This window comes from Vombatus ursinus, unplaced genomic scaffold (assembly GCF_900497805.2).
Source record: "Vombatus ursinus unplaced genomic scaffold, bare-nosed wombat genome assembly UNPS02014813.1, whole genome shotgun sequence".
NCBI lineage: Eukaryota > Metazoa > Chordata > Mammalia > Diprotodontia > Vombatidae > Vombatus > Vombatus ursinus.
This window is the reverse complement of record NW_020954591.1, coordinates 21,882,536-21,901,640: the sequence shown is the minus strand read 5'-3', so window position 1 is coordinate 21,901,640 and position 19,105 is coordinate 21,882,536. Positions and strand designations below refer to the sequence as shown.

Here is a 19,105-nt window from a genome sequence, read left to right as displayed (position 1 = left end):
CGCCCTCTGTGCCCCTCTCTCGCCCTCGCCCTCTGTGCCCCTCTCTCTGCCTCTCTCCCCCCACCCCCGCCCTTGAGTTGCATCAGTAATATAATGTCATTTTTTAAAAGTTGAAGGAACAAGCAAGAAGGTCAACTCCAGCTCTGATTCTCCCCATGAGGAGGAAGTGACCCCAGACTTTGTGATAGAGGAGAAATGAAAGCTAAAAATAGCCTGATGTGTTAATTTAGTAAGGCAGCTATTTTAAAGAATTTAAAGAAAGAAAGGAATAGGTAGGAAGAACACCATGGCCTACAATTCTGTGAAGTTAGATAACTTGGAAATGAAAAAGTTCAAAATCTCCTGGTTCTCATGAAGATAGCTAAGGATAACAAAATATATTTTTAGCAGTACTGGGGAAAGAGGATCAGAGAACAGTGTGCTGATAGGGATGAGTAGGGGTATGAGTGATGACAAAGAAAACAATGCTACTTGACTCTTCTATTTTCTTAGTCGAGGAGAAGGATCTTTGGACTACAAAGGACAGCAAAAGTGGCTAATACTGAATTTATGGACCTGATATAAGTAAGGGTACAATAACAGAGCACTTCACTGACCTTCATAAGTATATAGTGCAGATATGAGGGGAATGTCCCCCAAGCTCATGGAGAGGTGTAGAAAAGGAGCTGGCTGACAATCCCAAAAACAAAATTTTTCTATTAATTAAAAAATGAGTTAAACTTCAGAAAAGTATGCAACATAATAGTACAAAAAAAATTTATTTACTGTTTTAATTGCCGAGATGGCCAATAGAAAGCAACATCAGAAATAAGTAGAAGATATCAGAATAGTTCACACTGATTATAACTATGAAGGGTCTGGATTTTTATATTATAAGTTATAAGAATGGATGAAGAAAGAAAATTCAACTCTACATTTAAAGAAATATGAAATTCAAGAAAATTTAGCAAGATTAAAATTAAGAAGTGGGTCTAAAATACATCCTGTAACTGCAAGGGTTTTTTTGTTTTTGTTTTTGTTTTTTAGGAATGGGATTTGGCAGCAGTAGTACAATAAAGTAGAATTAAAAGTAGAAAATACTGAAAGACAAACAATGGCATTCCATAGTGGTAAAAAGAAACAAGATATCTATCAAATCTCAGTTTATGCACACTGCACAGCAGAAAAGAATAAGAAAGGAAATAGAATATAATTATAATATGCAACTTCAGTCCTTCATTCTGAAAATCAAAACTTAAAGACATTTAATAAATTACAGATCTGAAGCTTATTAAAATAAGTTGCAATTAACATACATTGGAAGGAGCAGGAAATAGTCATTCTTTTCAAGTAAATGCCAAATTCACAAATATTAATCATACTCTGGACCATAGAGACTTATATAAATTTTAAAAAGACCATTTCTATTTAAAATACTATGTATTTTAAATGTACAATGTAATAAAATTAATAGACAAAAATTATAAAGCTGTGATTACAGAATTATTAAGTGATTATTGAAGCATAAAGATAATATATTTAAGATAGTGGCAACAATGATACAGTATATTAGAATCTGAGATGTGGCTAAATATATACCACTAATTGCCTGCAGATTTAAAGTTAGGAGCAAAAATATACAGAATAGAAAACAAAAGAACAATAGATACAGCCAAGATATGAATTTATTTTAAAAGAAGATAAAATTGACAAACTACTGGGAAATTTTAAAAAGATAATTCAAAGCAGCAAAATGACAATTGGGAAGGTCGGATCACATCAGACACAAAGGAAATTAACAACTTTATTAAGCAGCACTAATAATGAAGTATGATATAATGGATTGTGTTGTGTTATGTGTCTGGAAGATGACCTGGTTTCATAGCCAATCTCTTTCATTGGCCTTACTGTACAAAACTAGATGTTTTGTACTAACTACTGTCATGTCGTAATAACATAGACTGGTTGCAGTCTGCCTTGGTGTGTGGAATCCTTACATCAAGATCTCTCCATGCTGCCAAAAATCGCAGATCTTTGGCATTTAGAAAATCCTGCTATTACAGTTATGATCTAATAAATGAATGGAATTAGTCAACAGATACTTACTGAGACACCAGGATTATAAAAGCTATTAATTGGATAGTACCTTATTGCAAGCTTAAATTCTAAAATAAAAGAAGAAACTATGATTAAAGGAATTAAGTGCTTATTCTCTGCAAGATACTTTGGGACTTAACATTCTACTGGAGGGATGATAAACCATGTTCACAGATAAATACAGTAGCATACAGAATAACTGGTGGTTTAGAGGTATAAACAAGTGAACTTAAAAAAAAAAAACTATTCAAAGCCGTGACAAAAACTGGTATTTGATAAATGTAGGGATTCCAAGAAGTAGAGGTGAACTGGGGAGAGTATCCAACAGTTGGCAGACAGCTCATACAAAGATCCAGAAATGGAAGCTAGAACATCTATGTGTTAGGAAAGAGCAAGGAAGCTAGTCTGACTGGAGAATATTCCTCCTCGAGGAGGAACAAAATCAGCTTGAAAACATAGGCTGAAGCCAGTTTGTTAAGGATTTTGTGTGTGTGTGTGTGTGTTTGTGTTTTAAGGCAGTTTGGGGTTGGTTTGTTTTTTTGTTTTTTGTTTTTATTCTAGAAACAGGTAGCAGGGGGCCATTGAAACTCTTTGAGCAAGGGAAGGATACTAGAAGTCCTGTGCTTTAGGACCATCAATTTGGCAGCTTTGTGAAAGATGGATTGGAGACGGGAGAGACGTGATAAAGGGAAACAAATAAGAAAACTTTCATTAGTTAGGGTGATAAGTGATGAGAGCCTGGACTAGTGTGATTGTAGAGGGAATAGAAGAGATAAATGACAAATTTCAAGGTAAAATTGATAAGACTGATTATATATGGGGAGGGAGAGTAAAGAATCGAGTGGTTCCTAGGTTTTGAACCAGACTGACTGAAGATTGGTGATACCTTTAACCAAAAAAAAAAAGAAAAGGGAAGGGATAACTTTAAGGGAAAAGAAAACTAATTTGGTTTTGAACATGTTGAGTTGGAGACCCATGTGGAAGAACAGCTAGGTGGAGGTATTGAGAAAGCATTTGGAGGGAGATTTCAGGGAAGAATAGAACTAACAGGATATCAGGAAAGACTTCTTTAAGGAAATTTCACTTGAGCTAAACTTGACAGGAGCTCGGGTACCAAGAGGGTTCTAATAACCTTTTCTCATTCTTGTCCTTCTTAATCTCTGTAGAATTTGATGATGTTGACCACTCTCCTAGATATTTGCTTCTCTAGGTTTTCATGAGGCTGCTCTCTTTTGGTTCTCTACCACCTATCCATTCTTAGCTTCCTTGGCTGAATCATCATGCATATCCTACTCGCCAAACATCAATAAACTCCAGGACTCTGCTCTAGGGTATTTTCTCATTTCTTTCTGTGTTCTCTGGTGGGGACCTCATCCATTCCCAAGTTCAGTCATTTCTACATAGTTTACTTTCAGATTTTTATATCTAGCTTTGGTCTTTTTCGTGAGTTTCAGTCCTTTTGTGTCTTGGACATTTCAAACTGAATATCACATAGATATCTCCAATTCATTGTATTCAAAGCAGAACTCATCTTTCTCCCCAGTCTCTGTGGTTTTGGATTCATCAATCCCTCATTCTCCTTTACCTCACATAATATATCCAATTAGTTGCCAAGTTTTGTATATTCTACTACCTCCACAATAGCTCTTGAATCCATCTTCTCATCACTCATAGCTATTACTCCTGTTGAGATATCTTGCATTTAGACAATTGCAACAGTAAGTTCCTTCAGCTTGTCATTTAAAACCCTTCACAATCTGGTTTCACCTTTTTCCATGCTTATTACTTCTCTTCACACACATAATAGTCCAGCCAAATTGATTTTCTTGTTCTTTCTTATGCACAACAATCTACCATCTTTTGTATATCCTTTATGTAAACTGTTTCTTGTACCTGGTATTAATTTCTTCTTAACCTCCACCTCTTAATCCTTAGCTTCCTTCAGTGCTCAATTCCAGCACTACGTATGAGGCCTTTATTTCTTCACTATCTTTACTTCCCTGTCCAACTACTAGTAACTGTCCCCGAAATTACCTTGTATTTACTTTACATATATTTAGGATGTACATGGTGTTCCCTTAGTGGTGTAAGCTGCTTGTTGGCAGGAACTCTTTCATATATGTTTTTGTATCCTCAGTACTTAGCACAGTTCCTGGCACATAGTAGAAACTTAATACTTCTTGTTGATTGATTGAAGTTCTGGTTTTTTTTTTTCCTCTTTTGGGGGTTAGGCAGTGGGGTTAAGTGACTTGCAGAGGGTCACACAGCTAGTAAATGTTATATGTCTGAGGCCAGATTTGAACTCAGGTCCTCCTGAGTACAGGGCTGGTGCTCTATCCACTGCGCTACCTAGCTGTCCTGATTGATTGAAGTTCTGGAAAGAGATGAAGTAGATAAGTAGATTTGGAATTTATATGCATATGAGTGATAGCTGAATCCATTGAAGCTAGTGTGAGAATACAGAGGGCCCAAGGAAGAGTCTTAATTTGAAAGTGGAACTTGTATGACAGTCCTGCAAAGGAGACTCAGATGATTGGCTAGCCTGGAAGAAAGCCAAGGTAGAGCAGAATTAACAACAAAAAAAAATAATCCAAGGAGAAATGAGTATTTAGAAGATGAGGAAGTGGTCAACAAAACTAGAGAAGTCAAGAAGAATAATGACTGAGAAAAGGCCATTGGATTTAGCAGTGATGAGATCCTTAACATTGGAGAGAGCAATCTCAATTGAGTGGTGAGGAATGAAGACCAAGCATTGAGATATGAGTGGGAGGTGAGATTGTTAGCAACAAAATATAGGTAGCTTTTTGTAGGTATTTGTGAAAGAGGAGAAATACAAAGCAATAGCTTGAAAGGATGGTATGGTCAAGTGAAAGTTTTCTAAAATCTGGAGCGTATTTGGGCAGCAAGGAAGACAGTGGAGGAAGAGAGGTGGAAGGAAGGAAGCAAGGAAGATAGAGGAAGAAGAGAGAAGATGATAAAAGGGCCAAGCTTCTAGAGGAGATAAGAGGGGATAGAGCCAAGGTCACAAGTAGATGAGTTGATATTAGCAACAGGAGCCGTCCCTTCCCCTTCCTCAGAGAGGAGAACAAAGAATATACAGATGATAATGGAGTCATTTGCATTGTGAAACTGGGGAGAAAGTAGATGATCAATTTCTTATTTTAGTGAAGCATCTGGCAAGATCTGCCAAGAGTAAGAAAGAAGATTATTGTGTTTGTGGCTTGAATGTAGAAGTTTGGAACAGTCACTGTGGGACTTTTGATATTGATGGGTAGTTTACCTTAATATAGTAAATGACAACAGTCCTAAATTAATTCACACTTTAATATAATGCCAACTAAAATACCAAAGGGTTTCCTTATAGAGCTTAATAAAATCATAATGAACTTTATGTTATAAAACAGGAAGGAATACCCAGGGCACAAAAGAAGAGAGTTAAACTAATGAAAGTGGGCTTACATTCTAGCATTGACGCGTTTATAGTGATCACATATCATCAAGAATATCTGCTGCAGGGGGGAAAAGTGAAATAGAATGATGGAATAGATGCGGTAAACATATTAAAGATTGGTGTTTGATAAGTTGATGGCAAGTTCATTGTTGAACAAATGTATTTGGGAAAATTAGTTAGCAATTTGATATTAATATATTTAGACCATGTTCCATGACTAAACATACCTGCTAAAGTCACTTTGATACCCCCTAAAGGCACATTCCTGGACACTGTTCTCTATATTTTCTGTTTTGGTGATCTCAACATTCATAGGTTTAGTTATGTACATGAGCAAAACTGTGTATCTACAACTTGCAATCTGTATATCTACAATAATCTTTACTGAACATCAGTTCTAGCTGCATGTTAAATCTCTACTTGAATCTCCCAGTGGCATCTCAAATTTGATATCTCCCAAACAGAGGTTATTTTATTTCCCTTAAGACCAGTGCTTCATCCAAAATTTCCCTTTTCTGTCAATGGTACTTCATCCTTGAAAGTGAGTATCCGCTATGACTCTTTGTCCACTGTATCCCACTCTGGTTCTACTCAACCATTCCTATGATTTTTCAAAATAAAACATACCTCCCTGCATACTTTTCCCTATAAAAGTATGTCGTCTGTCTCCATTAGAATGGAAGCTTAGTTTCATCTCCCAAACACTTAGCACAGTGCTTGGCAACCTAGTAAGCACTTGAATACTTTTTGATTCTTACTTCCTTCCACTTACCCAGGTTCATCCATGACCCTTCCATTTCTTGTAATCCTTACATGTAAGCAGTTGCTATGTCAGTTCTCTATCATATATCCACATCTGTTACATCCATCCCGTTCTGTCCACTCTGCCTCTGTCCTAATTTGAGACCTTATAATCTCTCACTTTGTCTTTTGAAAGGACCTCCTTTTTTGCCTCTCTTGCCTTACGGTCTCTTCCCTCTCTTAATTCTCTTCTAGAGACTAGACCAGTGATTTCATTGGTATAGTATGGGAAATTCTAGGTGAGGAAACTCTACCAGTGAAAGTCATCACCTCTTTGTCTTAGAGAATTGCCTAGAACACTGAGACATTTGTTGACTTGCCCATGGTCACTTAGACAGTATGACTTAAAGATAAATCTGATCTTTCTTTTTTCAAGGCTAGCTCGAAACTATGCCAACACGTGTTTCATACAACTGCCAAATTATTGTATTTGAAGCATACATTTGTCTATGTCACCCCACTAAGAAATCTTTGAACCCTATTGCCTTTAGGGTAAAATAAAAAGTCCTCAGCTGGGCATACACAATCTGGCTCCTACTTATTTTACCATTCTGAATTCATATTACTTCCCTTTACCCATTCTGGTAAAACTGGTTTGTTAGCTGTTATGATATAATTGAGATTCTGTCTTCCACCTTTGTAGAAGTGGTTGGTCCTCTCCTTGTTTGGAATTGATTCCATTCTTACAGAATTCCTAGTTTCCATCAGAGCACAGCTTAGCTGCCATGTCTTGCACCTTTTTTCATGCTACCGTAAACTACTTTTTAGTACTTTCTCACTTGAAATTATTTTGTATTACCTTACACATGTGTTATACCCAATGGACTGTAATGTCCTTAGTGACAGTTTCATTTTGTCTTTATATCCTACCACCTAATACAATGCCTTAATAAATGTTTGCTAAATTGAATAGTTAAATATAAGTTATTTTGAGAAGAGGGAGAACACTAATAACTGGGAAATCAAGAAAGATTTTTTTTTAGAGAGGTGAGGGGTATGAGCCTTAGGGATCACCCACATAAAAGGAAGAGGACAGTAAAGTTACAGGAAACAGAAGGGGAATAGTTCGAGGAACAGAAAAATGTCCAAGAAAGAGTGGCATTCTGGAAGTCAATGAAATAATGTATCAAAACTAATCCCTGACCAGTTCCCAGTGATTTCAATCTTCTCTTAATTCTTATATAACTTATTGTCCATACTACTCCTTTTTAGATTTTCATGTGCCTGCCTTGCATTCTTTTAACTGTTTTGTGTAATTTTCTTATTTCTACGACCAGATTCCAAAGTCTAAGAGAAGTCCAGAAACCTTATCTCGTACTTTTTTTGATGTCCCCTGAAATACTCTTTATGTAAAAAATTAAATGAACAAATGTGTATCTAAATCTGTGTCAAAGTTAATTCACTTGTTATTAAATTGAAAGGGTTTTTGCACCTTTTAAAATTTTTATTCATTTTGTTCTTAAAGGTTTGATACGTTTTTCAATCTCTTTAGGTGCAAAGATATTTGTCAACAGTGTAGAAAATGGAATGTGGTGCCGTGGAACTATCACTGAACTAATTCCTATTGAAAATAAAAATGTAGGAAAGCCCTGTGGTCCTACCAAATGTCCAATCCGTGATGTTGCACTGATGCAAGTTTTCATGATAGACTTTGGGAATTCTGAAGTCTTAGCTGTTTCAGGGTATGACGTTTCTAATTGCTTTTGTTTGTGTTTTATGTCCTACTTAAATGAATTGGGGGAAAAAGGTAGAAAAGATTTATATGGACAGATAACTTATCAAGAACCTCACAATTCCACAGCTAATTTATTTTGCTTTTTCCTCATTCCTTCATTTCTTAATAAATTAGGGAAAGTCATTCGTCAGTTTAAAAAATGGTGGAGAACTTGAGGGAAATGGTTTGTTTAATCTTTTCCAAAATAAAATTATACTTATGGTTAGTTGCAGTATGATTTTAAAAGTAAAATATGATTAAGTTAAATATAGTATTTATCTCCCATTTGGGTAGCAAATAGCCTACATCAATTAAAAATGAGCAGAAAATATTTCTATGAGAAACCACATCTGTCACTGGCACGGAGCATTTATGAATTAACCAATAAATATAACATTGGAATTTCATTAGTCAGTTTTTGTAAGCAAATTGAAATTTGATCTATGACTAAGGCATTCCTATTTATTAATGAAAGACACCATAGTATAGTGGAAAGAACACTGGATTTGGAGTCAGAAAATCTGGGTTCAGAGCCCACCTCCATCACATACTACCTGTGGGACTTAAAACAAGTCACTTCCTTTCTCTTACAATCATATTCTTCATTTGTAAAATAAGGAAGTTGGACTAATGTCTCTGTCATTCTTTTAAATTTTAAGCATAGGTAACTTTGGGAATGGATAAAAGTTCAGGATTGAATTAACTATTTCTAACAATGTTGCTTAAATTCTTGCTAGGATTGGTGATGGCCACGTAGTTAGACCAGGACACAGTGCTCTACCACATTTAGTGGTAAATGATCTATGTATGGTTATAAGAAAGCCTGATTCATATATTGAAGGAATGCTAGGAGATTTCCATCCATTAGCATTGTCATGCGCATTAAAGGATGTTGTCCCACAAAATTCGGTGAGTAATTAAATCAACAAATGTTAATTAGTATTAAGAATAGTTTCTCTTAGGTTAAAAGAAATTTTAAATATTACATATGAGTTGGCAATAGAATTGGAAAGTGCAGAAAGGATTTTTACATATTGAGTATACAAGAGCCAGTTTTTTTTAAAAAAAAAAAAACTTCAGCTTGCATAGCTAAAATATTTCCCCTAATTTTTCTTTTATTTGTTTGCTTGAATTCGTATAAAATATTTTCCAAATAAATGATAAAAGTGAATTAATTTTTAGTCAACTGAAGAATATTGACCTAAGGATTTTGTTCATGGGTCTAAAATAGAATCTCCAATGAATCACATTGTTGATTATATGTGCTTATTCATCTAAAAGTTAACCATCAGCTGTCAGTGTCAGAGCCACATGATACAAGCTTGCTTCACTACGCCCATTCTAGAAATTTCTCTTGTTATTCCTCTACTTTCCAACTGAGGAAATGAATATTCCTGCTCTCCAAGGCTAATCTCTTCCATCTTTGTTCTTGATGACAGTGCCTTTTCACTATGATTTTTTTTTATCCATTCACACATCCTTTTATGAAGGAAATAGGCAATCAAATAGGAATCAAATAATAATAACAAATAAAGAGGTGTATGTGTCTGGAGGAATAGGATTTTATTACAGAGCTTCTATAAATCTTAGTTATCCTTTGATTAGTTTTTTAGTAGAATGTCCAGATCCTTTATTTAAATTCATACTTCTTTTACTATAAATTTTGTAACTAAACAGCTCACATTTAAATAGCCCTCCATGGTTTTACAGAGTGCTTTCCTCACAATCTAGTGAAGTAGGTAGTGCAAGTATTTGTTGGTTTTTTTTGTGTGTGTTTTTGTTGGAGGGGGGTTTCTACCACGTCACCCACATCATGCTCATAAGTAGGCCAGGAGAAAGTTTATTAAAGAAATACTTTTTAAAAAAAGAAACAAACGCTAAAGATAGACACATGCATGTGGCCACAGAGAGACCCCATTAAGAAAACAGGCCCCCCCAGTCATCCCAATCCCTGATTTGGAACTATGACTAGCTTTGATTAGCATTAACCTTGCAGTTGGACCAGTTTGCATTTCAGCCTTAATATAGAACTTCTTAATAGCTAGCCTTAGGACTATTTTATTAGCCTAGATGCAAGAGTTGAAGTGGTGAGGGGACCAAGACAAAGATAAAATGTGACTTCTCACTTTAACCAAAATGAAGGTCGGTTTCTAAGATGTAGTAATTTATTTCAAAAGGTGGCTTCTTTCTCTTTGCTTGACATGGGAAATTCACATTTAGTCAACTTGTGTAACTCATTTATAATTTTTAGTCCTAGAGAGTTACCCAGGTCACTGAGAGATTAGGTGATTTGTCTGGTCATATATAACTGGTTATGTATCGGAGAACATTTGAACCCAAGTCTTCTCAACTCCAGGATTGATCCACATTGCCTGTGACAAATAGTAGTATCTCTTTGAAACTGACCCTTAGCAAGGTAAAATGACTTGTCCATGATATATAACATATAGTCCATCCCAGATCTTCTTTCTTCCACTATGACATGATGATAAACATCATTTGATATGGTTAGTTCTCTTAGCATAGGCTGAAAAGTCAGCATATAAGAAACATGTTGTAATGTCTTTTGGTTTCTTATGGCATCTGCTTTTTTTCCAGTATATGCTTAAATTGGTCATCTGACTAATACTTTTGTTTAGGATTATATTCTGTAGAGAAAAAAACCACAATGTATTTCCAGAGAAAGTATAGTTATAACAGTATTATAATACTTACATTGACTTTTGATTTTTATTTATTCAATAGAATGAAGGCTGGGGAGAAGAAGCTAAAATGGAATTTTTGAAAATGGTAAACAACAAAGCTGTTCTAATGAAAGTCTTTAGAGAAGAAGATGGTGTGCTTATTGTAGATCTCAAGAAACCTCCGGCAAATAAAATAAGCAGTGATATGCCAGTATCTCTTAGAGATGCATTAGTTTTTATGGAATTAGCAAGGTATGTATCTTATTCAAGAAGATAGCTTGTTATTTTAAGATCAGGGCTTTAAGAACAGCATTTTTTCATCTTTAAAAAATCACATTTAAAAAACCAAGGGATTTGAAGTCACAGTTAGCTTCAGACTGCTATATAGGTCTAACATACTATCTATCATCTGCTACTATAGCCACATCCATGACTACAAAAGTTTAAATTCTTTAGTTTATTAGCTGCAGGGGATAGGGAGACCAAGTTTAAGTTGGTGCGTTATGATTCAAAATGTGAATAAAAATTTTAAATGTAGATAATTGTTTTTTTAGTGCACCCAATAATCTTTTGAAATTCTATATTTTCAGGGATCATAGTTATTGAGTTAAATCACTGGTCTTGGAAATAATAAGACAATGAGCACTTTTTGCATCTTTCACTGTGATTCTGGTTATATACCACTTGGATTTTTTCCCTCCTTGCCCCTTCAGTTATGTATGAGATGTACTGCTAATAGGACATGCTTATTTAAAGTAATTACTTTTAAAATGAATTACTTTTAAAGTAAGTCTTAAGATGTGCAACATATAGGCTCTATACTAGTCACTAGTCATATTATTCATACTCTCCACGCCAGGGGTGGGGAACCTGCAGCCTCGAGGCCACATGTAGCCCTCTAGGTCCTCAAGTGCTGAATCATCGAGTTCAAGTTTTACAGAACAAATCCTTTTATTAAGGGGATTCGTTCTGGGAAGTTTGAATTCAGTCATTCATCATTCTCCCTGGGAGAGTATGAATAATATGACTAAGGACATCTTTGGTTAAGATTACTACTGAAAGACAGTTGTCCTAGAGAAGGTCTCAGACAGGACCTTGGTAATTAAATGAGGGCTGATTTACTTAAGGAAGATAGTCTAAATCACAGAGACTGTATGGGATTACTTCAGCCAACACTTAGAAATTATTCTTATGTTTATTGTGTAGATAACTATAAATATATCCAAATGTGTGATTGTAAACTTTTTTTTTGTAGAGGGCCCAACTTAACTTTTACCTCTGTTGTTTTCTAATTCAGTTTTGAGGTTAAGTGGAATACTGAAATCTCTTAATAGTAATTAAAGAGAGGGCTCAATGACATTTAAAATTGACAAGTTGAGAATTACCTAGCTTATCTTAGGTAATTAAAGATTTAAATATCCATGCATTTCTTTCAGAGATAGTCACTGGAACAAGGTAGAAATTTAAAAACAATTTTTAAAATTAATGATTTATTTGTCTTTTGGTTGTTCTTTTAATTAGGTTTAGGTCACAGTTGCCCAGTGTTCCGCCTGAACAGCATATGACGTTAAGATACCATCCACCTGTATTACCAAAGGAATTGTCAAATGTGTCAGTTGTGGTTTGTCATATAAATAATCCTTCTGATTTTTATCTTCAGTTGGTAAGTATCTAGGGCCCTTTTGGGGAATCATAGTTCAGTTTCCAAAAGATAAATGGGCATGTGTGATAGGAGTATCCAGTTTGAGATTGAAATACTTCCATGGATACATGAACTCAGCATTGTGGGTACTGCCTTCACCCAGTGCAAATTGCAACCCAGCCATACCTTGTAGTTCTGCACTGTTTTGGTTCATGTTTACTTTAATTAACTATTTCATAGATACCAGGGCAATGTTAAAACTCTCTCCGGCTTTGGGCCTTCTCTCTTCCTGTGTAATGTGCACCTCCTTTTCCAGTCAGGTCTTTTTGCCACTTCTTTCCATGCAAGTCATCATCAGTAATATGTCGTAGCCTTTCTAATACCCACCATGGGTCTTCCCTTACCATTTTGGGTCACTTAAAATTTTTATTCTGTTAAAAACTTTTGCTTTCCATGCTTTGCAACCAAATAGAGGGGGCATTGTGACAGTGGAAAGAGTGCTGAATTTAGGATCAGAGTACCTGAGTTTAAATTTCAACTTTATATGTGTGACTTTGGACAGAACAAGTATCCTCTCTGAGTGCCAGTTTACTTATTCATAAAATGAGGGAATCGGATTAAATGATTTCTAAGGTCCTAACGCTAAGATTCTGTGATTCTAACAAAGTGAACTTTGGGGCCAAAATAACAAGGTGAGATTGTGAACAATGCTGTACAACTTTCAAAATAAAACTCAACCTACTCTCTAATTCCTGTTCTATTCTTGACTATATCATTGTCTTCCTATGTTATGCCCTAACATACTAACTCAGTGGCCTGTCCATTTAACTACTTGCTGCGTCTGGGAAATACGCATTTGTCATCTTTTTGTTTTTTCCTGTGTAGCCTCCTAAGTAAAATTTTTTTCTGTGAATTCCCTTGCATAGCCAAGGATCTCATGGAGCAGACTTTATAATTTTCTTTCAGAAACTTTATGCAGTCAGTAGTGTTATTCACAAAGCAGGAGTATCTGGAAAATTTAAGTATTTATTGGAAGTCCCTCTTTCATTTGAACTTTGTACCAATTACTCTCCATGGTAAGGGCAAATGTCTTTGTCGGGCTTGCCTCCCTACTTAAAGCCGCACTTGTTATTGAACAATATGGAAAATCTTTGAAGAGAAGAAATTAAGGAAGAAGAAAAGGAAGTTGGTGAGATATGCTAAGAAGTTAGTAAGAGAAGAGAAGTTGAAATACTAAGGTGCCAATAAGGAGAGTGACAAATCTGGAATTAATTTCCCCCAGAAGCAGTTTGCTCCAGCAGATTTCCAGGGTGTCTACTAGCCAGAAAAGCAAAATACTGAAGATATCTCTTGCCGCAGGTTTAAAGAGCAAAGAAGAGTTTTGTAATAGCTGCATAAACCTCTGTACCTGCATGGCCCCCTAGGGATAACTCTACCTACTCAATGATTGATGACTCCCTCCCTGTTACCACCATGTCATGAGAAGTCCTACTCACTCTTCACTTATGGATTACTCTCCAGTCTGTTCTTCCTACATGCCAGTCTGCTTCACTTTCACTCTGGCTGCCTGTCTCCCTGACCCCCTGGAGATGACTTGACCCTGAAGCTGACTCAGTAATTGGTGAATCTCTACCTGGAACTGCCATATCATGAGAAAACCCAGCCATGCTGCTAACTGTCCTCTTCCAGCTTACCCCCACACCTCATCTCCATAACCTGCTGCCTGGCACCCCCAGGAATACCCTTCTTCCTCACCCCTCTTTGCTATTCCCTTTATTGTGACTTTCCTATGAGGATGTAAGCTCCTTGAGAGTAGGAACCATCTTTGTATTGCCAGCACTTAGGACAGTGCCAGGCATATTTAGTAAACAATAAATGCACTAGCTATTTAAGACATAAAATGTGTAGTGTTCATCTTTGTCATGTTTGTTGTATCTATACTCAAAGTGAAGCATATTCAGTCTTCTGAAATGAAAGGCTCAAGTAATTCCTGTCCAGATGATCAGGCAGAAGGAATACCCAAAACTAAAGAAGGGGCTTCATTATGAAGAGAAAGTCATAGGAGTTTGCGGGGATGAATCCTGATGGATGTCGGAAGGCTAAAGAGTAGAAAAATGTACCACAAAGGCTCAGGTGTTCTTCATCTGTAGAACTAGGGGTTTGACCTAGACAGCCTTTGAGGTTCCAGGTTTAAATCTATGAAACCATAAGGGACTATCCAGATTAATAAGAATAAGAGATTCTACAGTTAAATGATGAAAGGATATAAACAATCAGTATTAAAATTTTAAATTCTCTTTTTAATTACCAAGCATTTATTTTCCCCCCCTACCCCATACCTCCCAAAGAGGTGGGAAAAAGAAAATTATAACAGTGAAGCAAAATGAATCCTCATGTTTGCTATGACCAAAAATGTATTTTATTTTGCATATTAATCCTTTAACTCTCTAGAACTGAATAGGCATCTTTTTCATCATTGGTCCTCTGGAATTATGATTGATCAGTCCTTATGTCTTTGGCAATTGTTCATTTTTACAGTGTTGATGTTAGAGCATTAATTGTTCTCCTAGTTCTACTCACTTCACTATGCATCAGTACATACAAGTCTTCTCTGAGACCTCTTTATTGTACAACGCAGTTACATCCCATTAACTCTAATAGACCATAATTTGTTTAGCCCCAATTAATGGGCACCCCCTTAGTTTCCATTTCTTTGCCACCACACAGAGAACTGTTGTAAATATTTTTGTACCTATAGGACCTTTTCCTTTTTCTTCAATGACAGAGAAAAGTAAGCAGAATCAGGAGAACAATTTATGCAATAACAGTAGCATTGTAAAAATAAACAACTTTGAAAGACTTAAGATTTCTATCGATTCAGTGACCAACCATGATTCCAGAGGAACACTAATGAAGAGCACTACCTAATTCCTAAAAAAAGTGGTAAACCCAGGGTGCAGATTGAGGCATACTTTTTGGATATAGCCACAATGTAGAAATTTGTTTTGCTTGACTGTGCATATTTGTTACAAAGGTTTTATTTCCAGTGGGGGTGGTGGTGGAGGGAGAGAAAATAAATTTTCGTTAATTGAAGAAAATAGTGTTAAATTTAAAAAGAAACTACAAGGATCATTGAACACTTGGAACTAAGTAACAGATGTGAAGCTCCTCCCAAAGAAAAAAGAGTTGGACCGTTTGAGGAAGAAGCAACTGCTTGTGCTCTGAGGAATGATGATATGAAGTGACAGATACTATCAGAAACAAGACCATTCAGTAAGTTTTAGAGGAACAAGAGATGAGTTGTGGTAGCTTGTAACTCCCTGCTCCCCAGCAACCCTTTTGTTGTATGTATAAGTTGTAAATCCTATAGTAGCTACAGTTTCATAAAGGCTATTCAATTAAAAGGAAACTGTTGTACTGGTTCCATCATTCTGAGAATCATACGACAAGATGCCTCCTATTATTGCTATTATTATTGTTGTTGTTGTTTTGTAAAGGTGAGGGATCATGACCATAGAACACTTAAGTATAATATTAGATGTTTTTAAAATGCTAGTTTTACTAAACTTATTTTTCTTCCTCTTAAAATTTATTGTAAGAGATAGTTCTTTTGGAGGATATGGTAAAGAAATAAAGTAGGAAATATAGGTGATTAAAAAAACAAAAGATGAGTAAATTGATTTTTTTAAAAAAGAATCATAAAGCAGGTAAGTGCCTACTCTGTGCTAGAAACCACTGTTTGCTAGAGTTATAAAATTAACACAGTAGACAATCATTAAGTGCTTACTATGTTCCAGGTAAGCACTGGCAAAAGCACGATTCTTGCCCTCAAGGAGCTCACCTTATACATGTAAGATATACACAGGCATGTATTTGTACGTATACATACATGAAGACACATGTATACATGCATCGATGCTGTGAATTAGAGGTTGTAACCTCAGAGGAAAGGTTCCAGACATAGGGAGGCCCAGGATAGGCCTCTAGGAGAAGGTGGGATTTTACACAGTTCTTCAAGCAAGCAGGCTGAAGTGAGAAGAAAAAACATTCCAGGTATGGGGGGCCAGCCAGGAGGTATGGAGTGTCATGTTTGAAGAACAGCGTATAGCCAGAGAGTAAAGTATTTGAAGGGGAATAAAAGATAGTAAGGTAAGAGGGCAAAGTTTTAAAGTTGAATTCCAAACTATATGATCTTCATTGTGGACTAGCCACTAGAATTTGAGTGGGTTGGCAGCAGGGAGGGAAAGGGGAATGGGGTGGGACATATCTGGACTTGTACTTTCGAGACAATCAGGTTATTGCAATAGTTACCAGTGAGGAAAAGTTCCCATGTGAGAGATGTTACTAAGATAAAAACAATAGTACTTGACGTTTGACTGGATGTGTGGAGTGTGAGTAAGAAGTGGAGGCTGATACTTAGGATCATGCGCCTAGGTGGCTGGAAGGATGGCTGTCCTCTGAACAATAATAGGAAAGTTAGGAAGAAGGAAAAGTCACTCAGTAAACATTTATTAAGCTCCCATTGTGTTCAGGCACTGTGCTAAGCTTTGGGGATACAAATAAAAAGAAAGATTTGGGAGGAAAGATAAGGAATTTTATTTGGCATATGTTGAGTTTGTAATGCCTGTGAGCATTACAGTTTGAGATGAGGTGGAAACCAGATCGCAGAGAGTTTAGAAACAAGCGACGAGAAATGGAGGAACCTTTTGGGGAGGTTAGCTGAGGAAAGATACCGCTTAGTAGGTAGCAGGAATGGACAGATCGAATGTTTTTTTAAGCATAAGGGAGATGTGTAGGGATCAGGGAAAGAGACAATTGTTAGGGAAAGATTGGAAATGATGGGTAGGGAATTTTAAAGGAGATAATGTTCTATAAAAGATGGGAATGGCATTGAGTTGAGGGTTTGCTTTGTCAAGGAGAAGGGCCGCTTCTTTCTGCAAGATGGATGAAGAGGGAAAAGTAGTGATGAGATGAGGGAAGAAAGGGGTATACTCAGCAAATTACCTCTTGGGGAAGGGGGCTAAAGTATGTCGAAGTCTGAAGTTATGAGGGTCAGGGAGGGAGTACCTTGAGAGAGGAGAATGTTTGGGACCTATGATGATAAGTGGGATAAGAAATGGATTAAAGACATAGAAAAGGATCCCTTGCTGTAGTTAGGGCATAGGTGAGATTACATACATACATCTGTAATGCAAATAACCAGAAAGGTTTCATGACTTTTTTTTTCTAGCTCTGTTTACCACATAAACTGGGCTTAAGAAGACAGATGATGAGAATAATATAAGGCTGAAGTTTAGAAAGACATTATTATCAATAGGGCCAGGGAGCAAAAGATTCGAGTATAGAAACTAGTATAGAGTTTAACTGATTTACCTAAAGGATAGAAATAGGAAGAGAGGAGAATGTAGCCAGTGTAGGGGTGATGTCCTGAAAAAGAGCTGAGAGATATAGGAATTGGAGGTCAAAATTGAGGACGGAGAATAGTTTGACATCATGAGGCATAGGGAAAGTTGGAATGATAAAAGATGATTTAAAAGACTTGGGAGTCTATGAACATGGAAGTGAAACACTTAATGGCTGATGGTCAGATGAAGCCATTTCTGTATATAGCTAAGGTGGGGTAGAGGAATAAGCTTTGCAAATTGAGTAGACTGAGGAACCAGAAGGCCACTCTGGTCTCTGACCCTATATTGGTCAAGCCAGATGACTACTCCCTACTTGTGGTAGGCTCACAGCTTAAATGATGAAGTTAGAAGGAATATAGAAAACTTTCTGAAGATTATGAAGTCTTAACCAAGAAACAGAAGACTTGAGGCACAAGTGGTGTGTTCATCATTGCTGCTGTAGAAGCTAAGGTCTATATAAGAGAAACAGACTTGAGGAGTAAACAAGTTGAGAAAATGGTATCATAATCCTGGATTTGGATTTCTGGAGCATAACCTAAAAGAGATGAATAATGGATTCTGCCAGGGATTGAGTGCACTTAACAAAAATATATGTATTTGTATAGAGCTTTTTTATGTAAATAGCAATAATAAAAGCTCTCTTATAATTCTTTAATGTTTGCAAAGTGCTGTACCTACGGTATCTAAATTGATCTTCATAGTAGTACTGTGCAGTTGTTGTTGGTAACACCATTTTAAAGGTGAAGAAGTTGGGATCAGAGAAGCAAAGTGACTTGCCTCGAGTCAGTACCCTATTAAGAATCTGAAGTGGCAGTCAAACCCAAATCTTTCTGTCTCTTAAGTCTAGCACTCTATCCATAATGGTGCGTGCTACTTCTGATCAGAAGGTTTTTTAATTGGTAAAAGCAAAGGGAGAAAACTGTTTATATGTGTCCACCAGCCTGTAAGTGGCAGAGTAACTATGGTGTAGGAAGATTGGAACTCAATTTCAAATGAGAAAGTCTTATAAAAGGAGTCAGTAACAGAACCTGTAATCTCAGATGTCAGTGCACAGATCACAGTGGTTAATAGGCAAAGTGACATGAAAATCCTAATGTAATGAGACATTTGAACTTTGTGGGATGGGACCCATAACTGAACTATGGGCTGTAAAAGTGAGACAGGGAAAAGGATGGGAGTGGGCCAAAGTACTATTGTATATTAAAAACGTATGCTCTTGGAGAGATTCAGGAACTAGAGGGGGAAACATGGTAGAAAGATTTGGATGGAGATAGTGGGGGCAGAAGAGAGAGCCTTGTTTATTGCAGATCACCTGGGCAAAAAAAAAAAAAA

General features: G+C 36.4%; 1 protein-coding gene across 1 annotated transcript in view; it reads left to right on the top strand.

Moving 5' to 3' along the window:
* The window catches only part of RNF17 (ring finger protein 17), a 105,833-nt gene that overhangs the window by 45,324 nt on the left and 41,404 nt on the right, over positions 1–19,105 (top strand). Inside the window, exons 13-17 of the mRNA XM_027877608.1 lie at positions 7,821–8,010; positions 8,780–8,951; positions 10,788–10,978; positions 12,248–12,389; positions 17,008–17,086. Of these exons, the coding sequence (XP_027733409.1) occupies positions 7,821–8,010; positions 8,780–8,951; positions 10,788–10,978; positions 12,248–12,389; positions 17,008–17,086 (774 nt within the window). The remainder of the gene's footprint in view (positions 1–7,820; positions 8,011–8,779; positions 8,952–10,787; positions 10,979–12,247; positions 12,390–17,007; positions 17,087–19,105) is intronic.